The sequence below is a fragment of the Salvelinus alpinus genome, chromosome 7 (assembly GCF_045679555.1).
Source record: "Salvelinus alpinus chromosome 7, SLU_Salpinus.1, whole genome shotgun sequence".
NCBI lineage: Eukaryota > Metazoa > Chordata > Actinopteri > Salmoniformes > Salmonidae > Salvelinus > Salvelinus alpinus.
Window position 1 is genome coordinate 86,714,202 of NC_092092.1, and position 20,301 is coordinate 86,734,502.

Consider the following 20,301-nt stretch of genomic DNA (forward strand, 5'->3'; position numbering starts at 1 on the left):
GCAGACAGACTCTTTATCTGAGCTACTGTGTCCAACACACCACCACCTGCTGTTATGTTGTTACTTACTGACCCCAGAAATATGTTATTATGATCATTTTTTCAATTACATATTTTTTTTTAAATAAAGTTTTAAGGAAATACAGGCATGCACTGCGTTACAAGACAAAACAGATCAATCAAGCCTGATGGTCTTGTAAGGTTGCTTTCATTTAATACAAAAGAAGCATGAAAAGGTAACGTGATGGGATACTGTCGTACTGTGGTGTGTGAAGAATCCATCAATGTGGTTTGCAGACAGTACAAATGATTGTGTGAGAACCTCTAATAGTATGAATTAGGATGTATGAGGAGGTTTGGATCCTAAGCAACCTGCCTACACATAGATTGAAGTACAATAGAACAACATAGCTACTGTAGTAGGTCAAAGCTGTGTGCTGGAAACCCTTGGTAGAGAATAGGTGGAATAGGCATTTTGGTGCTCATGGGAATTTCCTATATTTCAGACCAGTGCCTATTCTCACTTAAAATGTCGTTTTCTGTTTTTAATGTACGTACACTCAGTGGCCAGTGTGTTCGGTTTACTCATCTAGTACTGGCCCTTTGCTCCAGAACAACCTGACTTCTTTGGGCCATGGATTCTACAAGGTGTAGTGTTCAAACATTGCTCAGTTGGTATCAAGGGACCTAACGTGTGCCAGAAAAACATTCCCCACACCGTTACGCCACCAGCCTGTACCGGTGGACACCGGGCAGGATAGGGACATGTACTCATCCTGACTCTGCCATCAGCAACATGAACTGCGATTCGTGGGACTAGGCGATGTTTTTACACTCCTCAGTTGTCCAGTGTTGGTGATGGCCACTGGAGCTGCTTCTTCTTGTTTGTAGCTGATAGGAACCCGGGGTGGTCGTCTGCTGCAACGGTCCATTTATGCTGAGATGATGTTCTGCACACCACTGTTGAACTGTGCCGTTATTTGGCTGTTTGTGGCCCGTCTGTTAGTTTACATAAGAGATTTTCCTCCGACCTCTCTCTTCAACGAGCTGTTTTTGCCCACCGGGCTGCTGCTGACTCTATGCTTGTTTTGTTTGTCGCACCATTCTCGGTAAACCCTAGACACTGTCTGAAAATCCCAGGAGGACGGCCATTTCTGAGAAACTGGAACCGGAGCGCATCGCACCGACAATCATGCTCAAAATCGCTTAGGTAACGGAATGCCTAAATGCCTGTCTGCCTGCTTTATATAGCAAGCCACGACCACGTGACTCACTGTCTGTAGGAGCGATGTCATTATCGTGAAAGGTACCAGTACCTGATAAACTGAGTGTGTATATTGTATATAATGGAGGTGTGTGTGTGTTGGTGTGTGTGTGTGTGTGTGTGTGTGTGTGTGTGTGTGTGTGTGTGTGTGTGTGTGTGTGTGTGTGTGTGTGTGTGTGTGTGTGTGCGTGCGTGCGTGCGTGCGTGCGTGTGTGTGTGTTCTGATGAGATGTATTTATTATTGTTCAGTGTCTTATACCAGTATGTGAATAAAGGTTCAACTGAACTGTCTGGTAACTATCATCATATGAATGGTTGGGGAACACCTAGTGGCCAGCGTATGACACTGCATGTAACAACCACTAACTCATAGTAGTCTACAGTGTACACACCAGTCAGTCAGCATATAGAAGTCTTTAATTCCCTCAGTGGTCAGAGAACACGGTGAGGACAGAAGAATGGGTCAGAGGTCACGGTGAGGAGAGCAAGTATAGATGGATAGAGGAAGACTACAGCAGGATCACTTGCTCAATCACACACAGCTTAATGTGAGCTCACATTTTTTTAACCACACTCACACCTCTCTGTTCACCGTCTGTCCTGGCCTGTCTCCCCCTGTCTGGTACAGGTACCTCCACCACACTCACCCCTCTCTGTTCACCGTCTGCCCGGGCCTGTCTCCCCCTGTCTGGTACAGGTACCCCCCCCCCCCCCCTCTCTGTTCACCGTCTGCCCGGGCCTGTCTCCCCCTGTCTGGTACCTGTACCCCCACTACACCAAACTCACCCCCCCCCCCTCTCTCTCTCCCAAGCATTCGCTCCCCTCAAGCACTGTTGGGGCGAGTGACTCTGCACTTACAATGGCTAGCCCCAAGTCGTTATAATTTTTTTTTTAAATGCATTTTGCTATTTGCTTCATGACTCCTGCATACTTTGTTGACTACAAACTTTCTTTACCCAACTGTGGGACAGACTATGTTTGTTTCATGTTATTCAATGCTATTCAACCGATCACTGCCCGCACCTACCCACCCGTCTAGCATCACTACTCTGGACGGCTCTGACTTAGAATTTGTGGATAACTACAAATACCTAGGTGTCTGGTTAGACTGTAAACTCTCCTTCCAGACTCACATTAAGCATCTCCAATGCAAAATTAAATCTAGAATCGGCTTCCTATTCTGCAACAAGCATCCTTTGCTCATGCTGCCAAACATACCCTCGTAAAACTGACCATCCTACCGATCCTCGACTACGGCGATGTCATTTACAAATTAGCCTCCAACACTCTACTCAACAAATTGGATGCAGTCTATCACAGTGCTATCCATTTTGTCACCAAAGCCCCATATACTACCCACCCCCAAAGCCAATTCCTCCTTTGGTCGCCTTTCCTTCCAGTTCTCTGCTGCCAATGACTGGAACGAACTGCAACAATCTCTGAAGCTGGAGACTCTACCTCCCTCACTAGCTTTAAGCACCAGCTGTCAGAGCAGCTCACAGATCAGTGCACCTGTACATAGCCCATCTGTAAACAGCCCATTCATCTACCGCATAACCAATACTGTATTTATTTATCTTGCTCCTTTGCACCCCAGTATCTCTACTTGCACATTCATCTCCTGCACATCTACCATTCCAGTGTTTAATTGCTATATTATAATTACTTCACCACCATGGCCTATTTATTGCCTTACCTCCCTTATCTCACCTAATTTGCACTCACTGTATATAGATTTCTTTTGTTCTACTGTATTATTGATTGTATATTTGTTTATTCCATGTGTAACTCTGTTGTTGTATGTGTCGAACTGCTTTGCTTTATATTGGCCAGGTCGCAGTTGCAAATGAGAACTTGTTCTCGACTAGCCTACCTGGTTAAATAAAGGTGAAATAAAACATTTGAAAATCATTACAAGTGTTAAAACGTGTTCCAGGTAAGATGAGTTGAACCGTTTGGCCTTCCGTAGGCAATTAGGATCTCACTAGCGTGCTTGGCTCTGCCCACTATGACTAATGTTTTCTTATTGGAAACGACAGGCAGTGGTCTATCTTGGTTTAGATATACATCTTTGGTTACATCTCTCAACTGCGTTGCTTCCTGTTTCGTCGCGTAAATGTGAGATAAATTGAAAAATACGTGACGTTAGTAAGAGACACAACCAGAAAGTAGTTGTACACAAAGAAGTGTTGTTCAAATATTTATCATGCATATTCATTGTAAGCAGTAGTTCCTAGTCCAAAATAACCACATTTCCCTGGATGGAACCGGAGAAAGCTTTGAATGATCTGGAAAGCAGAAGTCATTCGATAGGATTATCGAAACCGTTGTTTAAATGTTGAAAACACATCGTTTTGAAGACTGCAGAGCCTCGCAGGTGTGTATAATGATGCTTTATTGTTTGTTACTGCCAACAAAACATTTTAACTGGTCGTAGTATCGCTAACGATGAGGTACCATGATGATCGTAATCTTAGGTACCCAGGATGCTGTAAGTTTACCACAGTTATACTGACCAGCCAGCAACATAACGTTACTTAGCTACAGTACTTTTATTCAGAACAAAAACGGTCATGTAAAGTTAGCCACGGTGGTGAATCTCTTGCTGATGTCACCAGACGTTCACCTTGCAGGCAAACGGCTAGCTAGTGCATTGGATTTGGTTGGTTAGTTAGTTAGCTAGCCTAGTTAGCTACATGTCAGTGTTGTTGATCTTAACAATGTCGTTGTTGACCTGGCTACTATTCATTGCCTACCTCGCCACTAGCTTAGTGGTGAAACTATCTTAACCCACCATTTCACTCTATCCCTCTCTCCATTGTTGTCCTTCACTCTCAGTGAATCCCTGACCAGCTGTCCTCCCTGACCGTGTCCACAACCATGGCGATCCTGTTTGCGGTGGTTGCCCGCGGCAGTACCGTCCTGGCGAAGCATGCGTGGTGTGGCGGTAATTTCCTGGAGGTGACAGAACAGATCCTAGCTAAGATACCATCCGAGAACAACAAGCTCACCTACAGCCATGGCAGGTAGGGTTAACACTCAGACAGCCACACAACCTGGAGTTGGATAGTCCTGTTCTACTTGTACTGTATATATGTTAGTGTGAACGTGAAGATCAAATCTGACTGAGTATCTTGTCTTCTCCTTCAGCTATCTCTTCCACTACATCTGCCATGACAGAATCATATACCTCTGTATCACTGATGATGTGAGTATACAGGCTTTAGTCTGCCATGACAGAATCATTTACCTCTGTATCACTGATGATGTGAGTATACAGGCTTTAGTTTTAATGTGTGAGTATGTAGTGTGCTTTGGTGTATCTCTGTATCTTGAGTCATTTGCAATTCTATATGGATGTGCTGCAGTATTTTTTAGTCAACTGTTAACCCCTTAGAGTTGATGTCCGCGCACCCACTGAAATCTAATTAGCATTATATATAAATCACATCAACATCGGGCAATTTAATCTGCGGTGAAAAGTGGCCAAGCCACAGCGGTGTTTGTCAGTGCATGAGACTTCCTGAAAATCAGTCTTCTCACAACAACGTCTGTAGCATCTGAACGGTTTGGCCTATAAAAATAATGACCACAATATGTAAAGATGAGACTCTTACGAACACGATGGCGTTCTCCATTTGGCTCTACGACCCCCATGTCTGGGGTCCGTACCGCCGGTCTGACAACTTCAATCTGTAGCTTCAGAACAGTTTGCACTACACAATAATATGACCCCACTATGGAAAGGTGATACTTTCACGAACCCGTTGGTTGGTTTGATCTAGGACACCCACAAGTGTACAAAACATTAACAACACCTTCCTAATATTGAGTTGCTCCCCCCTTTGCCCTCAGAACAGCCTCCATTTGTCAGAGCATGGACTCTACAAGGTGTTGAAAGCGTTCCACAGGGATGCTGGCCCATTTTTGACTCCAATGCTTCCCACTGTTGTGTCAAGTTGGCTGGTAGTGGATCTCTACTCCAAATAGCTCGTTCCATCTCATCCCACAGATGCTCAATTGGATTGAGATCTGGTGACTGGGCAGGCCACTGCAGTAAGCTGAATTCACTGTCATGCTTGTGGAACCATTCCTGTATAGTCCTGGCCTTGTGGCATGGGGCTTTATCCTGTTGACAAATGATCCACTGCTGCTGTGAAGGGATGCTCCTGATTGGCATTGATGTTCAGATATCTTGTGGCATTCAAACGTTGCTCCACCTTTTATCAAGGGGCCCAATGTGTGCCCTGAAAAACACCACCAGCCTGCAATGTTGACACGTGGAATGATGGATACATGTACTCATGGTATTCTCCATAGCCAAGTCCTCTCATCACAACATGATGGATACATGTACTCATGGTATTCTCCATAGCCTTGTCCTCCCATCACAACATGATGGATACATGTACTCATGGTATTCTCCATACCCAAGTCCTCCCATCAGAACATGATGGATACATGTACTCATGGTATTCTCCATACCCAAGTCCTCCCATCAGAACATGATGGATACATGTACTCATGGTATTCTCCATACCCAAGTCCTCCCATCAGAACATGATGGATACATGTACTCATGGTATTCGCCATACCCTAGTCCTCTCATCACAACATGATGGATACATGTACTCATGGTATTCTCCATACCCAAGTCCTCCCATCAGAACATGATGGATACATGTACTCATGGTATTCTCCATAGCCTTGTCCTCCCATCACAACATGATGGATACATGTACTCATGGTATTCTCCATACCCAAGTCCTCCCATCACAGCATGATGGATACATGTACTCATGGTATTCTCCATACCCAAGTCCTCCCATCACAGCATGATGGATACATGTACTCATGGTATTCTCCATACCCAAGTCCTCCCATCACAGCATGATGGATACATGTACTCATGGTATTCTCCATACCCAAGTCCTCCCATCACAGCATGATGGATACATGTACTCATGGTATTCTCCATACCCAAGTCCTCCCATCACAGCATGATGGATACGTGTACTCATGGTATTCTCCATAGCCTAGTCCTCCCATCACAACATGATGGATACATGTACTCATGGTATTCTCCATAGCCAAGTCCTCTCATCACAACATGATGGATACATGTACTCATGGTATTCTCCATAGCCTTGTCCTCCCATCACAACATGATGGATACATGTACTCATGGTATTCTCCATACCCAAGTCCTCCCATCAGAACATGATGGATACATGTACTCATGGTATTCTCCATACCCTAGTCCTCTCATCACAACATGATGGATACATGTACTCATGGTATTCTCCATACCCAAGTCCTCCCATCAGAACATGATGGATACATGTACTCATGGTATTCTCCATAGCCTTGTCCTCCCATCACAACATGATGGATACATGTACTCATGGTATTCTCCATACCCAAGTCCTCCCATCACAGCATGATGGATACATGTACTCATGGTATTCTCCATACCCAAGTCCTCCCATCAGAGTGAAACAGCAGGAACCAGGATTCATCAGACCAGGCAATGTTTTTCAAATTCTCCAGTGTCCTGTGCTTTCGTTCCTTTTTAGTTTTTTACTGAAAGAAGTGTAACTCTTTAAGGTCGTTGGCTGCCGTACCCCATTAATGTCAAGGTACGACGAGTTGTGCATTCTTTTATGGGTCTTTGGCACCAATGTTGTACTGGACTGTCAGTTGACTAACTGTAGCCTACTACCATACCCCATTCAAAGGCACTTAAATATTTTGTCTTGCCCATTCACTCTCTGAATGGTACACATACAGAATCCATGTCTGAATTGTCTCCAGGCTTAATCTTTCTTTAACTTGTCTCCTCCCCTTCGTCTACACTGATTGAAGTGGCTTTAACAAGTGACATCAATAATGGATCATAGCTTTTACCTGGATTCACCTGGTCAGTCTGTCATGGACAGAGCAGGTGTTCTTCATGTATTCTACACTCAGTGTATATGGAAGTAGTTTAGCCCCCCCCCCCCCCCCCCCCCCAAAAAGAAAATTGACAAATATATATATATAAGACAGAAATTATTTTAGTTTTTCTCCGATATAGGACAGACCCTTTAAAACCTCCTTTTTGATCATTTGTTTGACTTTGTTTTTCCATGTATGAATCTGTTATCCAATGTGTTTCTATGGGCTAATAGCAGTAAGGAAAATCAATGTTTCATAAAACATGTTTTATACCTAAAGGGTCTAACTTAACCCCCCCCCCCCCCAGAGTCCTAAAGGGTCTAAATTACCCCCCCTAGAGTCCTAAAGGGTCTAAATTACCCCCCCCCCCCCCAGAGTCCTAAAGGGTCTAAATTACCCCCCCTAGAGTCCTAAAGGGTCTAAAGTAACCCCCCCAGAGTCCTAAAGGGTCTAAAGTAACCCCCCCAGAGTCCTAAAGGGTCTAAGTAACCCCCCCAGAGTCCTAAAGGGTCTAAGTAACCCCCCCAGAGTCCTAAAGGGTCTAAGTAACCCCCCCAGAGTCCTAAAGGGTCTAAGTAACCCCCCCTAGAGTCCTAAAGGGTCTAAATTACCCCCCCTAGAGTCCTAAAGGGTCTAAATTACCCCCCCTAGAGTCCTAAAGGGTCTAAATTACCCCCCCTAGAGTCCTAAAGGGTCTAAATTACCCCCCCTAGAGTCCTAAAGGGTCTAAATTACCCCCCCTAGAGTCCTAAAGGGTCTAAATTACCCCCCCTAGAGTCCTAAAGGGTCTAAAGTAACCCCCCCCCCCAGAGTCCTAAAGGGTCTAAAGTAACCCCCCCCCCCAGAGTCCTAAAGGGTCTAAAGTAACCCCCCCCCCAGAGTCCTAAAGGGTCTAAAGTAACCCCCCCCCCCAGAGTCCTAAAGGGTCTAAAGTAACCCCCCCTAGAGTCCTAAAGGGTCTAAAGTAACCCCCCCCCCCAGAGTCCTAAAGGGTCTAAAGTAACCCCCCCCCCCAGAGTCCTAAAGGGTCTAAAGTAACCCCCCCAACCCAGAGTCCTAAAGGGTCTAACGTAACCCCTCCCCAGAGTCCTAAAGGGTCTAAAGTAACCCCCCCCAGAGTCCTAAAGGGTCTAAATGAACCCCCCCTAGAGTCTTAAGGATTAAGGTCTGTATGTCTGTCGGGACTGCAGTGTGTATTGTCTGTCTGTCTGTCGGGACTGCAGTGTGTATTGTCTGTCTGTCTGTCGGGACTGCAGTGTGTATTGTCTGTCTGTCTGTCGGGACTGCAGTGTGTATTGTCTGTCTGTCTGTCGGGACTGCAGTGTGTATTGTCTGTCTGTCTGTCGGGACTGCAGTGTGTATTGTCTGTCTGTCTGTCGGGACTGCAGTGTGTATTGTCTGTCTGTCTGTCGGGACTGCAGTGTGTATTGTCTGTCTGTCTGTCGGGACTGCAGTGTGTATTGTCTGTCTGTCTGTCGGGACTGCAGTGTGTATTGTCTGTCTGTCTGTCGGGACTGCAGTGTGTATTGTCTGTCTGTCTGTCGGGACTGCAGTGTGTATTTTCTGTCTGTCTGTCGGGACTGCAGTGTGTATTGTCTGTCGGGACTGCAGTGTGTATTGTCTGTCGGGACTGCAGTGTGTATTGTCTGTCGGGACTGCAGTGTGTATTGTCTGTCGGGACTGCAGTGTGTATTGTCTGTCGGGACTGCAGTGTGTATTGTCTGTCGGGACTGCAGTGTGTATTGTCTGTCGGGACTGCAGTGTGTATTGTCTGTCTGTCGGGACTGCAGTGTGTATTGTCTGTCTGTCTGTCGGGACTGCAGTGTGTATTGTCTGTCTGTCTGTCGGGACTGCAGTGTGTATTGTCTGTCTGTCTGTCGGGACTGCAGTGTGTATTGTCTGTCTGTCTGTCGGGACTGCAGTGTGTATTGTCTGTCTGTCTGTCGGGACTGCAGTGTGTATTGTCTGTCTGTCTGTCGGGACTGCAGTGTGTATTGTCTGTCTGTCGGGACTGCAGTGTGTATTGTCTGTCTGTCGGGACTGCAGTGTGTATTGTCTGTCTGTCGGGACTGCAGTGTGTATTGTCTGTCTGTCGGGACTGCAGTGTGTATTGTCTGTCTGTCGGGACTGCAGTGTGTATTGTCTGTCTGTCGGGACTGCAGTGTGTATTGTCTGTCTGTCGGGACTGCAGTGTGTATTGTCTGTCTGTCGGGACTGCAGTGTGTATTGTCTGTCTGTCGGGACTGCAGTGTGTATTGTCTGTCTGTCGGGACTGCAGTGTGTATTGTCTGTCTGTCGGGACTGCAGTGTGTATTGTCTGTCTGTCGGGACTGCAGTGTGTATTGTCTGTCTGTCGGGACTGCAGTGTGTATTGTCTGTCTGTCGGGACTGCAGTGTGTATTGTCTGTCTGTCGGGACTGCAGTGTGTATTGTCTGTCTGTCGGGACTGCAGTGTGTATTGTCTGTCTGTCGGGACTGCAGTGTGTATTGTCTGTCTGTCGGGACTGCAGTGTGTATTGTCTGTCTGTCGGGACTGCAGTGTGTATTGTCTGTCTGTCGGGACTGCAGTGTGTATTGTCTGTCTGTCGGGACTGCAGTGTGTATTGTCTGTCTGTCGGGACTGCAGTGTGTATTGTCTGTCTGTCGGGACTGCAGTGTGTATTGTCTGTCTGTCGGGACTGCAGTGTGTATTGTCTGTCTGTCGGGACTGCAGTGTGTATTGTCTGTCTGTCGGGACTGCAGTGTGTATTGTCTGTCTGTCGGGACTGCAGTGTGTATTGTCTGTCTGTCGGGACTGCAGTGTGTATTGTCTGTCTGTGTGTCGGGACTGCAGTGTGTATTGTCTGTCTGTCGGGACTGCAGTGTGTATTGTCTGTCTGTCGGGACTGCAGTGTGTATTGTCTGTCTGTCGGGACTGCAGTGTGTATTGTCTGTCTGTCGGGACTGCAGTGTGTATTGTCTGTCTGTCGGGACTGCAGTGTGTATTGTCTGTCTGTCGGGACTGCAGTGTGTATTGTCTGTCTGTCGGGACTGCAGTGTGTATTGTCTGTCTGTCGGGACTGCAGTGTGTATTGTCTGTCGGGACTGCAGTGTGTATTGTCTGTCGGGACTGCAGTGTGTATTGTCTGTCGGGACTGCAGTGTGTATTGTCTGTCTGTCGGGACTGCAGTGTGTATTGTCTGTCTGTCGGGACTGCAGTGTGTATTGTCTGTCTGTCGGGACTGCAGTGTGTATTGTCTGTCTGTCGGGACTGCAGTGTGTATTGTCTGTCTGTCGGGACTGCAGTGTGTATTGTCTGTCGGGACTGCAGTGTGTATTGTCTGTCGGGACTGCAGTGTGTATTGTCTGTCGGGACTGCAGTGTGTATTGTCTGTCGGGACTGCAGTGTGTATTGTCTGTCTGTCGGGACTGCAGTGTATATTGTCTGTCTGTCGGGACTGTAGTTTGTATTGTCTGTCTGTCTGTCGGGACTGCAGTGTATATTGTCTGTCTGGACTGCAGTGTGTATTGTCTGACTGTCTGTCTGGACTGCAGTGTGTATTGTCTGTCTGTCTGTCGGGACTGCAGTGTGTATTGTCTGTCTGTCGGGACTGCAGTGTGTATTGTCTGTCTGTCGGGACTGCAGTGTGTATTGTCTGTCTGTCTGTCGGGACTGCAGTGTGTATTGTCTGTCGGGACTGCAGTGTGTATTGTCTGTCTGTCTGGACTGCAGTGTGTATTGTCTGTCTGTCTGTTGGGACTGTAGTGTGTATTGTCTGTCTGTCTGTCTGTTGGGACTGTAGTGTGTATTGTCTGTCTGTCTGTTGGGACTGTAGTGTGTATTGTCTGTCTGTCTGTTGGGACTGTAGTGTGTATTGTCTGTCTGTCTGTTGGGACTGCAGTGTGTATTGTCTGTCTGTCTGTCTGTCGGGACTGCAGTGTATATTGTCTGTCTGTCGGGACTGCAGTGTGTATTGTCTGTCTGTCGGGACTGCAGTGTGTATTGTCTGTCTGTCGGGACTGCAGTGTGTATTGTCTGTCTGTCGGGACTGCAGTGTGTATTGTCTGTCTGTCGGGACTGCAGTGTGTATTGTCTGTCTGTCGGGACTGCAGTGTGTATTGTCTGTCTGTCGGGACTGCAGTGTGTATTGTCTGTCTGTCGGGACTGCAGTGTGTATTGTCTGTCGGGACTGCAGTGTGTATTGTCTGTCGGGACTGCAGTGTGTATTGTCGTGTCGGGACTGCAGTGTGTATTGGTCTGTCGGGACTGCAGTGTGTATTGTCTGTCTGTCGGGACTGCAGTGTGTATTGTCTGTCTGTCGGGACTGCAGTGTGTATTGTCTGTCTGTCGGGACTGCAGTGTGTATTGTCTGTCTGTCGGGACTGCAGTGTGTATTGTCTGTCTGTCGGGACTGCAGTGTGTATTGTCTGTCGGGACTGCAGTGTGTATTGTCTGTCGGGACTGCAGTGTGTATTGTCTGTCGGGACTGCAGTGTGTATTGTCTGTCTGTGTGTCGGGACTGCAGTGTATATTGTCTGTCTGGACTGTAGTTTGTATTGTCTGTCTGTCTGTCGGGACTGCAGTGTATATTGTCTGTCTGGACTGCAGTGTGTATTGTCTGACTGTCTGTCTGGACTGCAGTGTGTATTGTCTGTCTGTCTGTCGGGACTGCAGTGTGTATTGTCTGTCTGTCGGGACTGCAGTGTGTATTGTCTGTCTGTCTGTCGGGACTGCAGTGTGTATTGTCTGTCGGGACTGCAGTGTGTATTGTCTGTCTGTCTGGACTGCAGTGTGTATTGTCTGTCTGTCTGTTGGGACTGTAGTGTGTATTGTCTGTCTGTCTGTTGGGACTGTAGTGTGTATTGTCTGTCTGTCTGTTGGGACTGTAGTGTGTATTGTCTGTCTGTCTGTTGGGACTGCAGTGTGTATTGTCTGTCTGTCTGTCTGTCTGGACTGCAGTGTGTATTGTCTGTCTGTCTGTTGGGACTGTAGTGTGTATTGTCTGTCTGTCTGTTGGGACTGTAGTGTCTGACTGTGTTAACTGTCTGCTAGGACTTTGAGCGGTCACGTGCGTTCAGCTTCCTGGGAGAGGTGAAGAAGCGTTTCCAGACCACATATGGTTCCAGAGCTCAGACAGCTCTTCCCTACGCAATGAACTCAGAGTTCTCCTCCACTCTGATGGCTCAGATGGTGAGACACACACACACACACACACACACACACACACACACACACACACACACACACACACACACACACAACCCACCCACCATCTGATCAGGGAGTGTGTGTGTGTGTGTGTGTGTGTGTGTCTGCTGCACCACCCCCCCTGCCCCTCTCCCTCCTATGACACTCAAAATTGAGCTCTGGTGCATCCTGTTTCCATTGATCATCCTTGAGATGTTTCTACAACTTGATTGAAGTCCACCTGTGGTAAATTCAATTGATTGGACATGATTTGGAAAGGCACACACCGGTCTATATAATGTTTCACAGTTGACAGTGCATGTCAGAGCAAAAGGAATTGTCCGTAGAGCTCAGAGACAGGATTGTGTCGAGGCTCAGATCTGGGGAAGGGTACCAAAACATTTCTGCAGCATTGAAGGTCCCCAAGAACACAGTGGCCTCCATCATTCTTAAATGGAAGAAGTTTGGAACCACCAAGACTCTTCCTAGAGCTGGCCGTCTGGCCAAACTGAGTAATCGGGGGAGAAGGGCCAGGGAGGTGGTCAGGGAGGTGACCAAGAACCCGATGGTCACTCTGACAGAGCTCTAGAGTTCCTCTGTGGAGATGGGAGAACCTTCCAGAAGGACATCCATCTCTGCAGCACTCCACCAATCAATAAAATATAGGACAAAACACACATCACGACAAGAGAGACAACATAACACGACATAAAGAGAAACCTAAGGAAACAGCATGGTAGCAACACAACATGGTACAAACATTATTGGGCACAGACAACAGCACAAAGGTCAAGAAAGCTAGCTACAATACATCAGGCAAAGCAGCCACCTCTGTCAGTATGAGTGTCCATGATTGAGTCTTTGAATGAAGAGATGGAGATAAAACTGTTCAGTTTGAGTGTTTGTTCCAGCTCGTTCCAGTCGCTAGCTGCAGCGAACTGAAAAGAGGAGCGACCCAGGGATGTGTGTGCTTTGGGGACCTTTAACAGAATGTGACTGGCAGAACGTGGGTTGTATATGGAGGATGACGGCTGCAGTAGATATCTCAGATAGGGGGGAGTGAGTCCTAAGAGGGTTTTATAAATAAGCATCAACCAGTGGGTATACAGAGATGACCAGTTTACAGAGGAGTGCAGTGATGTGTCCTATAAGGAGTATTGGTTGCAAATCTGATGGCCGAATGGTAAAGAACATCTAGCCGCTCGAGAGCACCCTTACCTGCCGATCTATAAATTATGTTTCCGTAACCTAGCATGGGTAGGATGGTCTTCTGAATCAGGGTTAGTTTGGCAGCTGGGGTGAAAGAGGAGCGATTACGATAGAGGAAACCAAGTCTAGATTTAACTTTAGCCTACAGCTTTGATATGTACTGAGCGAAGGACAGTGTACCGTCTAGCCATACTCCCAAGGACTTGTATGAGGTGACTACCTCAACCTCTAAACCCTCAGAGGTAGTAATCACACCTGTAGGGAGAGGGGCATTCTTCTTACCAAACCACATGACCTTTGTTTTGGAGGTGTTCAGAACAAGGTTAAGGGCAGAGAAAGCTTGTTGGACACTAAGACATCTTTGTTGTAGATTATTTAACACAAAATCCGGGGAGAGGCCAGCTGAGTATAAGACTGTATCATCTGTATATAAATGGATGAGAGAGCTTCCTACTGCCTGAGCTATGTTGATGTAAATTTGAGAAGAGTGTGGGGCCTAGGATTGAGCCTTGGGGTACTCCCTTAGTGACAGGCAGTGGCTGAGTGGAATAAGGCTGTAACGTAACAAAATGTGGAAAAAGTCAAGGGGTCTGAATCCTTCCCGAATGCACTGTGAAGCACTTTAAAACAAAGGTTTTAAATGTGTAAGTGTCTTAGACATATATAACGTATAGCTAATTGTTTATAAAACACTAAAGTGCTGTTTCACCGCAACAAACTTTCTGCTTTCTTCTTCCTGCTTGCTTATTTCACTCTTTCATCTAAACATTTGGTCTGTTAAAAATGTAAGTGAACTCGCATGTCATCTGACATAATCCCAGGCAATTTTGTGGGCTTTACATTAGAGATGAGCTATTTTTACATGGTTTTAGGTACATTATAAGCATTACTGAACAAAGAGCCGTTTAGGAGCCGTTTAGGAGCCGTTTAGGAGCCGTTTAGGAGCCGTTTAGGAGCCGTTTAGGAGCCAGCTCACTGAACAGACTCAGAATGCTAATAGCAGGGGAGATTAGAAACACACATCCGTCTTAAAGGGCCAGAGCAGGGGTCTTACAGCGACGGGGCTGAACGGATTATGGCTGTGGGGAAGCTGGAGGAAGGGTTAGTGGATAAAAGACTGGACTGAAAGGAGGTTGAGTAAGGCAGGAGGGGCTCGTAAGGGGAACATGACAACTTTGCCTCTGGGGGAACTCTGAGCACATGACCACACCACTGAAAACACACATTCCATCTGTGTGTTAGTGAGGACTGTCTGTGTGTTAGTGAGGACTGTCTGTGTGTTAGTGAGGACTGTCTGTGTGTTAGTGAGGACTGTCTGTGTGTTAGTGAGGACTGTCTGTGTGTTAGTGAGGACTGTCTGTGTGTTAGTGAGGACTGTCTGTGTGTTAGTGAGGACTGTCTGTGTGTTAGTGAGGACTGTCTGTGTGTTAGTGAGGACTGTCTGTGTGTTAGTGAGGACTGTCTGTGTGTTAGTGAGGACTGTCTGTGTGTTAGTGAGGACTGTCTGTGTGTTAGTGAGGACTGTCTGTGTTTTAGTGAGGACTGTCTGTGTGTTAGTGAGGACTGTCTGTGTGTTAGTGAGGACTGTCTGTGTGTTAGTGAGGACTGTCTGTGTGTTAGTGAGGACTGTCTGTGTGTTAGTGAGGACTGTCTGTGTTTTAGTGAGGACTGTCTGTGTTTTAGTGAGGACTGTCTGTGTGTTAGTGAGGACTGTCTGTGTGTTAGTGAGGACTGTCTGTGTGTTAGTGAGGACTGTCTGTGTGTTAGTGAGGACTGTCTGTGTATTTTGTTTACCTTCAGTCACATGAACACCATACCACTGATCCTCTCATTCTCTGTCTCCCACTCCCCCTCTCTCTCCTTCTCTCTCTTTCTCTCTCTCTCTCTCTTTCTCTCTCTCACTCTCTCTCTCTCTCTCTCTCTCTCTCTCTCTCCCCCTCCCTCTCTCCCCTCTATCCTCTCTGTGTCTCTAGAAGCACCATTCCTGTCCTCCATCAGATCGCCTGGCTGAGACTCAGCTGCAGGTTGACGATCTGAAAGGCATCATGGTGCACAACATCGGTGAGATAAGACTCCAATCCTACATCCACCACTGTATTAGGGGCTCGGGGAGAGGTGTCTAGTGTCTGAGGATCCAGTGTACTTTAGTTTCTTGGGTTTACTCTGTGTTTCCTACAGACTTGGTGGCTCAGAGGGGAGAGAAGTTGGAGTTGCTGATTGATAAAACAGAGAACCTGGTCGGCTCAGTGAGTCACATTCTAATCTACTACAATTACTCAACTATACACCGACTATCCTACTACTACGCCTATAACCCAGCTCAGAGCATCACTAACTTCCTCTCTCCTCCAGTCTGTGAGTTTTAAGACCACCAGTCGTAACCTGGCCAGAGCTATGTGTATGAAGAACCTCAAACTGACTGTCGTCGTGGTGGTGGTGTCACTGGTAGGTACTGTCTGTCTGTTCACCTGTGTGTGTGTGTGTGTGTGTGTGTGTGTGTGTGTGTGTGTGTGTGTAAAATAGTCTGAACTATGTTCTGTGTTCTCGTCAGGTGGTCCTGTATGTAGTTGTGTCTGCAGCCTGCGGAGGACTCAGCTGGCCCAACTGCATCAGGAAATAAGAGGGGGCGAACGGGGAGAGAGGGGGAGGAAAAGAGGAAGCAAGAGAAAGAAGACAAGACAGCGGACCCACGGGGAAAATAATCCCTCTTCTCTCCTGTCTCTCCTCTTGTCTTCCAGTCAGCAGGGAGGAGAGTGTCTTCTATTGGACAGGATGGTGACACCACAAGGCATCCAGATAGTGGAGATTTAACAACGTTGGGATTGTCTTGCTTTCTGTTCCTAAACAAGAGAATGAGGTGTGTTTATCTGTCCAAAGACTTGTGATTGTTGCATATGCAGCCTGAAGATATTGTGCTAGTGGAATTCAGGAAGTCCTCCATACTGTCCTCCAGACCATGGTCCTCTCACCCAGGGCTCTACAGGCCTAACAAACAGCTGTCCTCCATACTGTCCTCCAGACCAGACCATGGTCCTCTCACCCAGGGCTCTACAAGCCTAACAAACAGCTGTCCTCCATACTGTCCTCCATACTGTCCTCCAGACCAGACCATGGTCCTCTCATCGTGCTGTAGAGGGATGGCCAACCCAACCCAGGTCCTGGAGAGATACTGGCTGTGCAGGCTTTTGCTCCAACCTTACCCCTCTCCAGCTCCAGATTGTCAGTCCAGCAGATTAAGCCACTGGACCAGCATGCATCTGTACCCAGACATAGACATTTAGATGTCTGTAATATGTCTCTCTGTGTACCTGTAAGTAGGGCTGGGCGATATGGCCAATACATCATATCATGGTATTTTTCACATTTGTGATGGTATTTAATGTTTTTGATTAATAAAAGTTCTACATTTGCTTTATGAGTAGTGACCCTAGGGTGGCAACACATACATTCTACATTATTTCAATGGGTTCTCCATTCGGATTGTTTTATACTGTTCAATTAAACTTCAAACTAAAATCATTTCCATCAATTTCTGCATTTCCTGAACTCATTTCCACATTACCACGATATGTGAAAAAATACTAGGCCTTATTTTTAACCAAATTGCGAGTTAGATCAAAACACTTTTGGAATCATGGAAATATAATGTTTATAATTCTATAGTTAGAATATAAATACTGGTGGGCACTTTGATTACAGTGTTGTTTGACAATGAATGAAAATGCCATGGATGAGTTATTGTGACAGGGTAGGAACCAAAGTGATGTTCAGTGTTTCCTAGGGGACCTTATAATCTTTGGCTACATTAAATCTTTATTCATATAGCCAACATATTCATGCTTCGCCTATTCCTCTAATTTAGAAGATACTGTTGCACAAGCAACATGCTGATGTAAGCCTCTACAGGACAGGCTGTATTAGCTAGCTACGTTTGCTCTGACTCTTTTATTAAAGCCACAGTCAACTTAGTGTATGTAAACTTCTGACCCACTGGAATTGTGATACAGTGAAATAATCTGTCTGTAAACAATTGTTGGAAAAATGACTTGTGTCATGCACAAAGTAGATGTCCTAACCGACTTACCAAAACTAGTTGGTTGACAAGAAATTTGTGGAGTGGTTGAAAAACGAGTGTATGTAAACTTCTGACTTCAACTGTATGTGTGATAACCATTGTATGCTTCCAATGTGCAATGGGGGAAACGTACTGGTTAAATGGAGATGTACTGTTTTAGTTCTCAGGCTGAGAACTGTCTGGACCTGCTGATAGTGACCCAGCCTCAAGGACGAGGTAGTAGAGGGAGAAACCAGTCTAGACATGTTTTACTCATCTTAGATACTGTGTATCTAATCCAATGCAACAATGTTAAGATGTGATTGATGGTTGGTTGTTTAAAGAGTGTTGTCTCCTGTTTCGCCACACAGATCTTTACTATAGACTACCGAGTTACTCTGTATGTGTCTGTCTGCAATTGCATTTTATTACTAAAGAGTTTTATGAAGGAGGGGTCTACAAACAAACAAGAATAAAGGAGGTGAGCCTGACATGGTGATGAACACCCCTGCTCCTACAGCGCCCCCAAGTGGACCTGCGCTGCGACCACAGCCCATAGTTTCTTATGTACATTTTCCCGCTCAGACGTATTGGAACCCACAACCTTGGGGCTCACCCAGAATGCTATGCAATGCTGACGGTGTGGACAAGTTGGACACATGAGGAACCAATGTCCACAAAATCCTCATTATCAAGTATGGGCTACAACACCTGGAGTGAACCGAAGAGGGAGAGGAATTTCAGAGGAGGAAACCAACAACAAGGTGGATATCAGCAGCAACCCTGAACCTATGGAGGACCTCCCCAGCAGGCAGGTTACCAGCCTGGTCCTGGCCAAGGAGGACACAGGAAATCAACCACAGAGAGGGGGAAGAGGAGGTGTCCGGCCACAAGGAAATCAACCACAGAGAGGGGGAAGAGGAGGTGTCCGGCCACAAGGAAATCAACCACAGAGAGGGGGAAGAGGAGGTGTCCGGCCAAAAGGAAATCGACCACAGAGAGGGGGAAGAGGAGGTGTCCGGCCACAAGGAAATCAACCACAGAGAGGGGGAAGAGGAGGTGTCCGGCCACAAGGAAATCGACCACAGAGAGGGGGAAGAGGAGGTGTCCGGCCACAAGGAAATCAACCACAGAGAGGGGATAGAGGAGGTGTCCGGCCACAAGGAAATCAACCACAGAGAGGGGGAAGAGGAGGTGTCCGGCCACAAGGAAATCGACCACAGAGAGGGGATAGAGGAGGTGTCCGGCCACAAGGAAATCAGAACACCAACAGTTCCTCTCTTCCTGACGATCAGCAATGAAGTGGACCAGACCCTTTCCTCCAGTCTCCCCAGTACATATTCGAAGATGGGAAAAAGGACCCAATAATCAAACCTCAGGTACATGGAAGAACTATCCCATTGACACTGGAGCCCACAGTTTTTGGTTAGGTGCACCAGCCTCTCTCTCATATATATATATATCAAACTACAGGGAAAAACATGCAGCGTTTGGTATTGTGACAGTTGATAGAACCACTCACATACAACAACCATTACCAGACACTTTCTCAGGTCAACAGGCTGAACTTTTGGCACTAACCACTGCCTGTAAAATGGGAGAAGGGAAAAGGGTTACAATTTTCTCTGATTCTGCTTGTGCAATATGGGTTTGTCTCTCCTGGTGTGTGGAGGAGTAGGGGGTTTGTCTCTCCTGGTGTGGAGGAGTAGGTGTTTGTCTCTCCTGGTGTCTGGAGGAGTAGGGGTTTGTCTCTCCTGGTGTGGTGTCTGGAGGACTAGGGGTTTGTCTCTCCTGGTGTCTGGAGGAGTAGGGGTTTGTCTCTCCTGGTGTCTGGAGGACTAGGGGTTTGTCTCTCCTGGTGTCTGGAGGAGTAGGGGTTTGTCTCTCCTGGTGTCTGGAGGACTAGGGGTTTGTCTCTCCTGGTGTCTGGAGGAGTAGGGGTTTGTCTCTCCTGGTGTGGTGTCTGGAGGACTAGGGGTTTGTCTCTCCTGGTGTCTGGAGGAGTAGGGGTTTGTCTCTCCTGGTGTGTGGAGGAGTAGGGGGTTTGTCTCTCCTGGTGTGGAGGAGTAGGTGTTTGTCTCTCCTGGTGTCTGGAGGAGTAGGGGTTTGTCTCTCCTGGTGTGGTGTCTGGAGGACTAGGGGTTTGTCTCTCCTGGTGTCTGGAGGAGTAGGGGTTTGTCTCTCCTGGTGTCTGGAGGACTAGGGGTTTGTCTCTCCTGGTGTCTGGAGGAGTAGGGGTTTGTCTCTCCTGGTGTCTGGAGGACTAGGGGTTTGTCTCTCCTGGTGTCTGGAGGAGTAGGGGTTTGTCTCTCCTGGTGTGGTGTCTGGAGGACTAGGGGTTTGTCTCTCCTGGTGTGGTGTCAGGAGGAGTAGGGGGTTGTCTCTCCTGGTGTGTGGAGGAGTAGGGGTTTGTCTCTCCTGGTGTGGTGTCAGGAGGAGTAGGGGGTTGTCTCTCCTGGTGTCTGGAGGAGTAGGGGGTTTGTCTCTCCTTGTGTGGTGTCTGGAGGAGTAGGGGGTTTGTCTCTCCTGGTGTGTGGAGGAGTAGGGGGTTTGTCTCTCCTGGTGTGGAGGAGTAGGTGTTTGTCTCTCCTGGTGTGGAGGAGTAGGGGGTTTGTCTCTCCTGGTGTGGTGTCAGTAGGAGTAGGGGGTTTGTCTCTCCTGGTGTGGTGTC

The 20,301-nt window shown here is 47.1% G+C and overlaps 1 protein-coding gene across 2 annotated transcripts; it reads left to right on the forward strand.

Moving 5' to 3' along the window:
- Positions 1-3,273: 3,273 nt before the first annotated feature.
- On the forward strand, positions 3,274-17,105 carry LOC139581803 (vesicle-associated membrane protein 7-like). 2 transcript variants are annotated; one of them, XM_071411983.1, is made up of 8 exons: positions 3,274-3,640; positions 4,102-4,289; positions 4,414-4,471; positions 12,233-12,370; positions 15,550-15,637; positions 15,755-15,822; positions 15,929-16,021; positions 16,128-17,105. In XM_071411983.1, exons 2-8 carry the CDS (start codon positions 4,144-4,146, stop codon positions 16,194-16,196), a joined length of 660 nt encoding a protein of 219 aa, XP_071268084.1. In that variant the 5' UTR covers positions 3,274-3,640; positions 4,102-4,143; the 3' UTR covers positions 16,197-17,105. The 2 variants fall into 2 exon arrangements, with proteins under 2 accessions (XP_071268084.1, XP_071268083.1); XM_071411982.1 differs by having other exon boundaries at positions 3,416-3,640; positions 4,414-4,531; positions 16,128-16,987.
- The last annotated feature ends 3,196 nt before the right edge of the window (positions 17,106-20,301 follow it).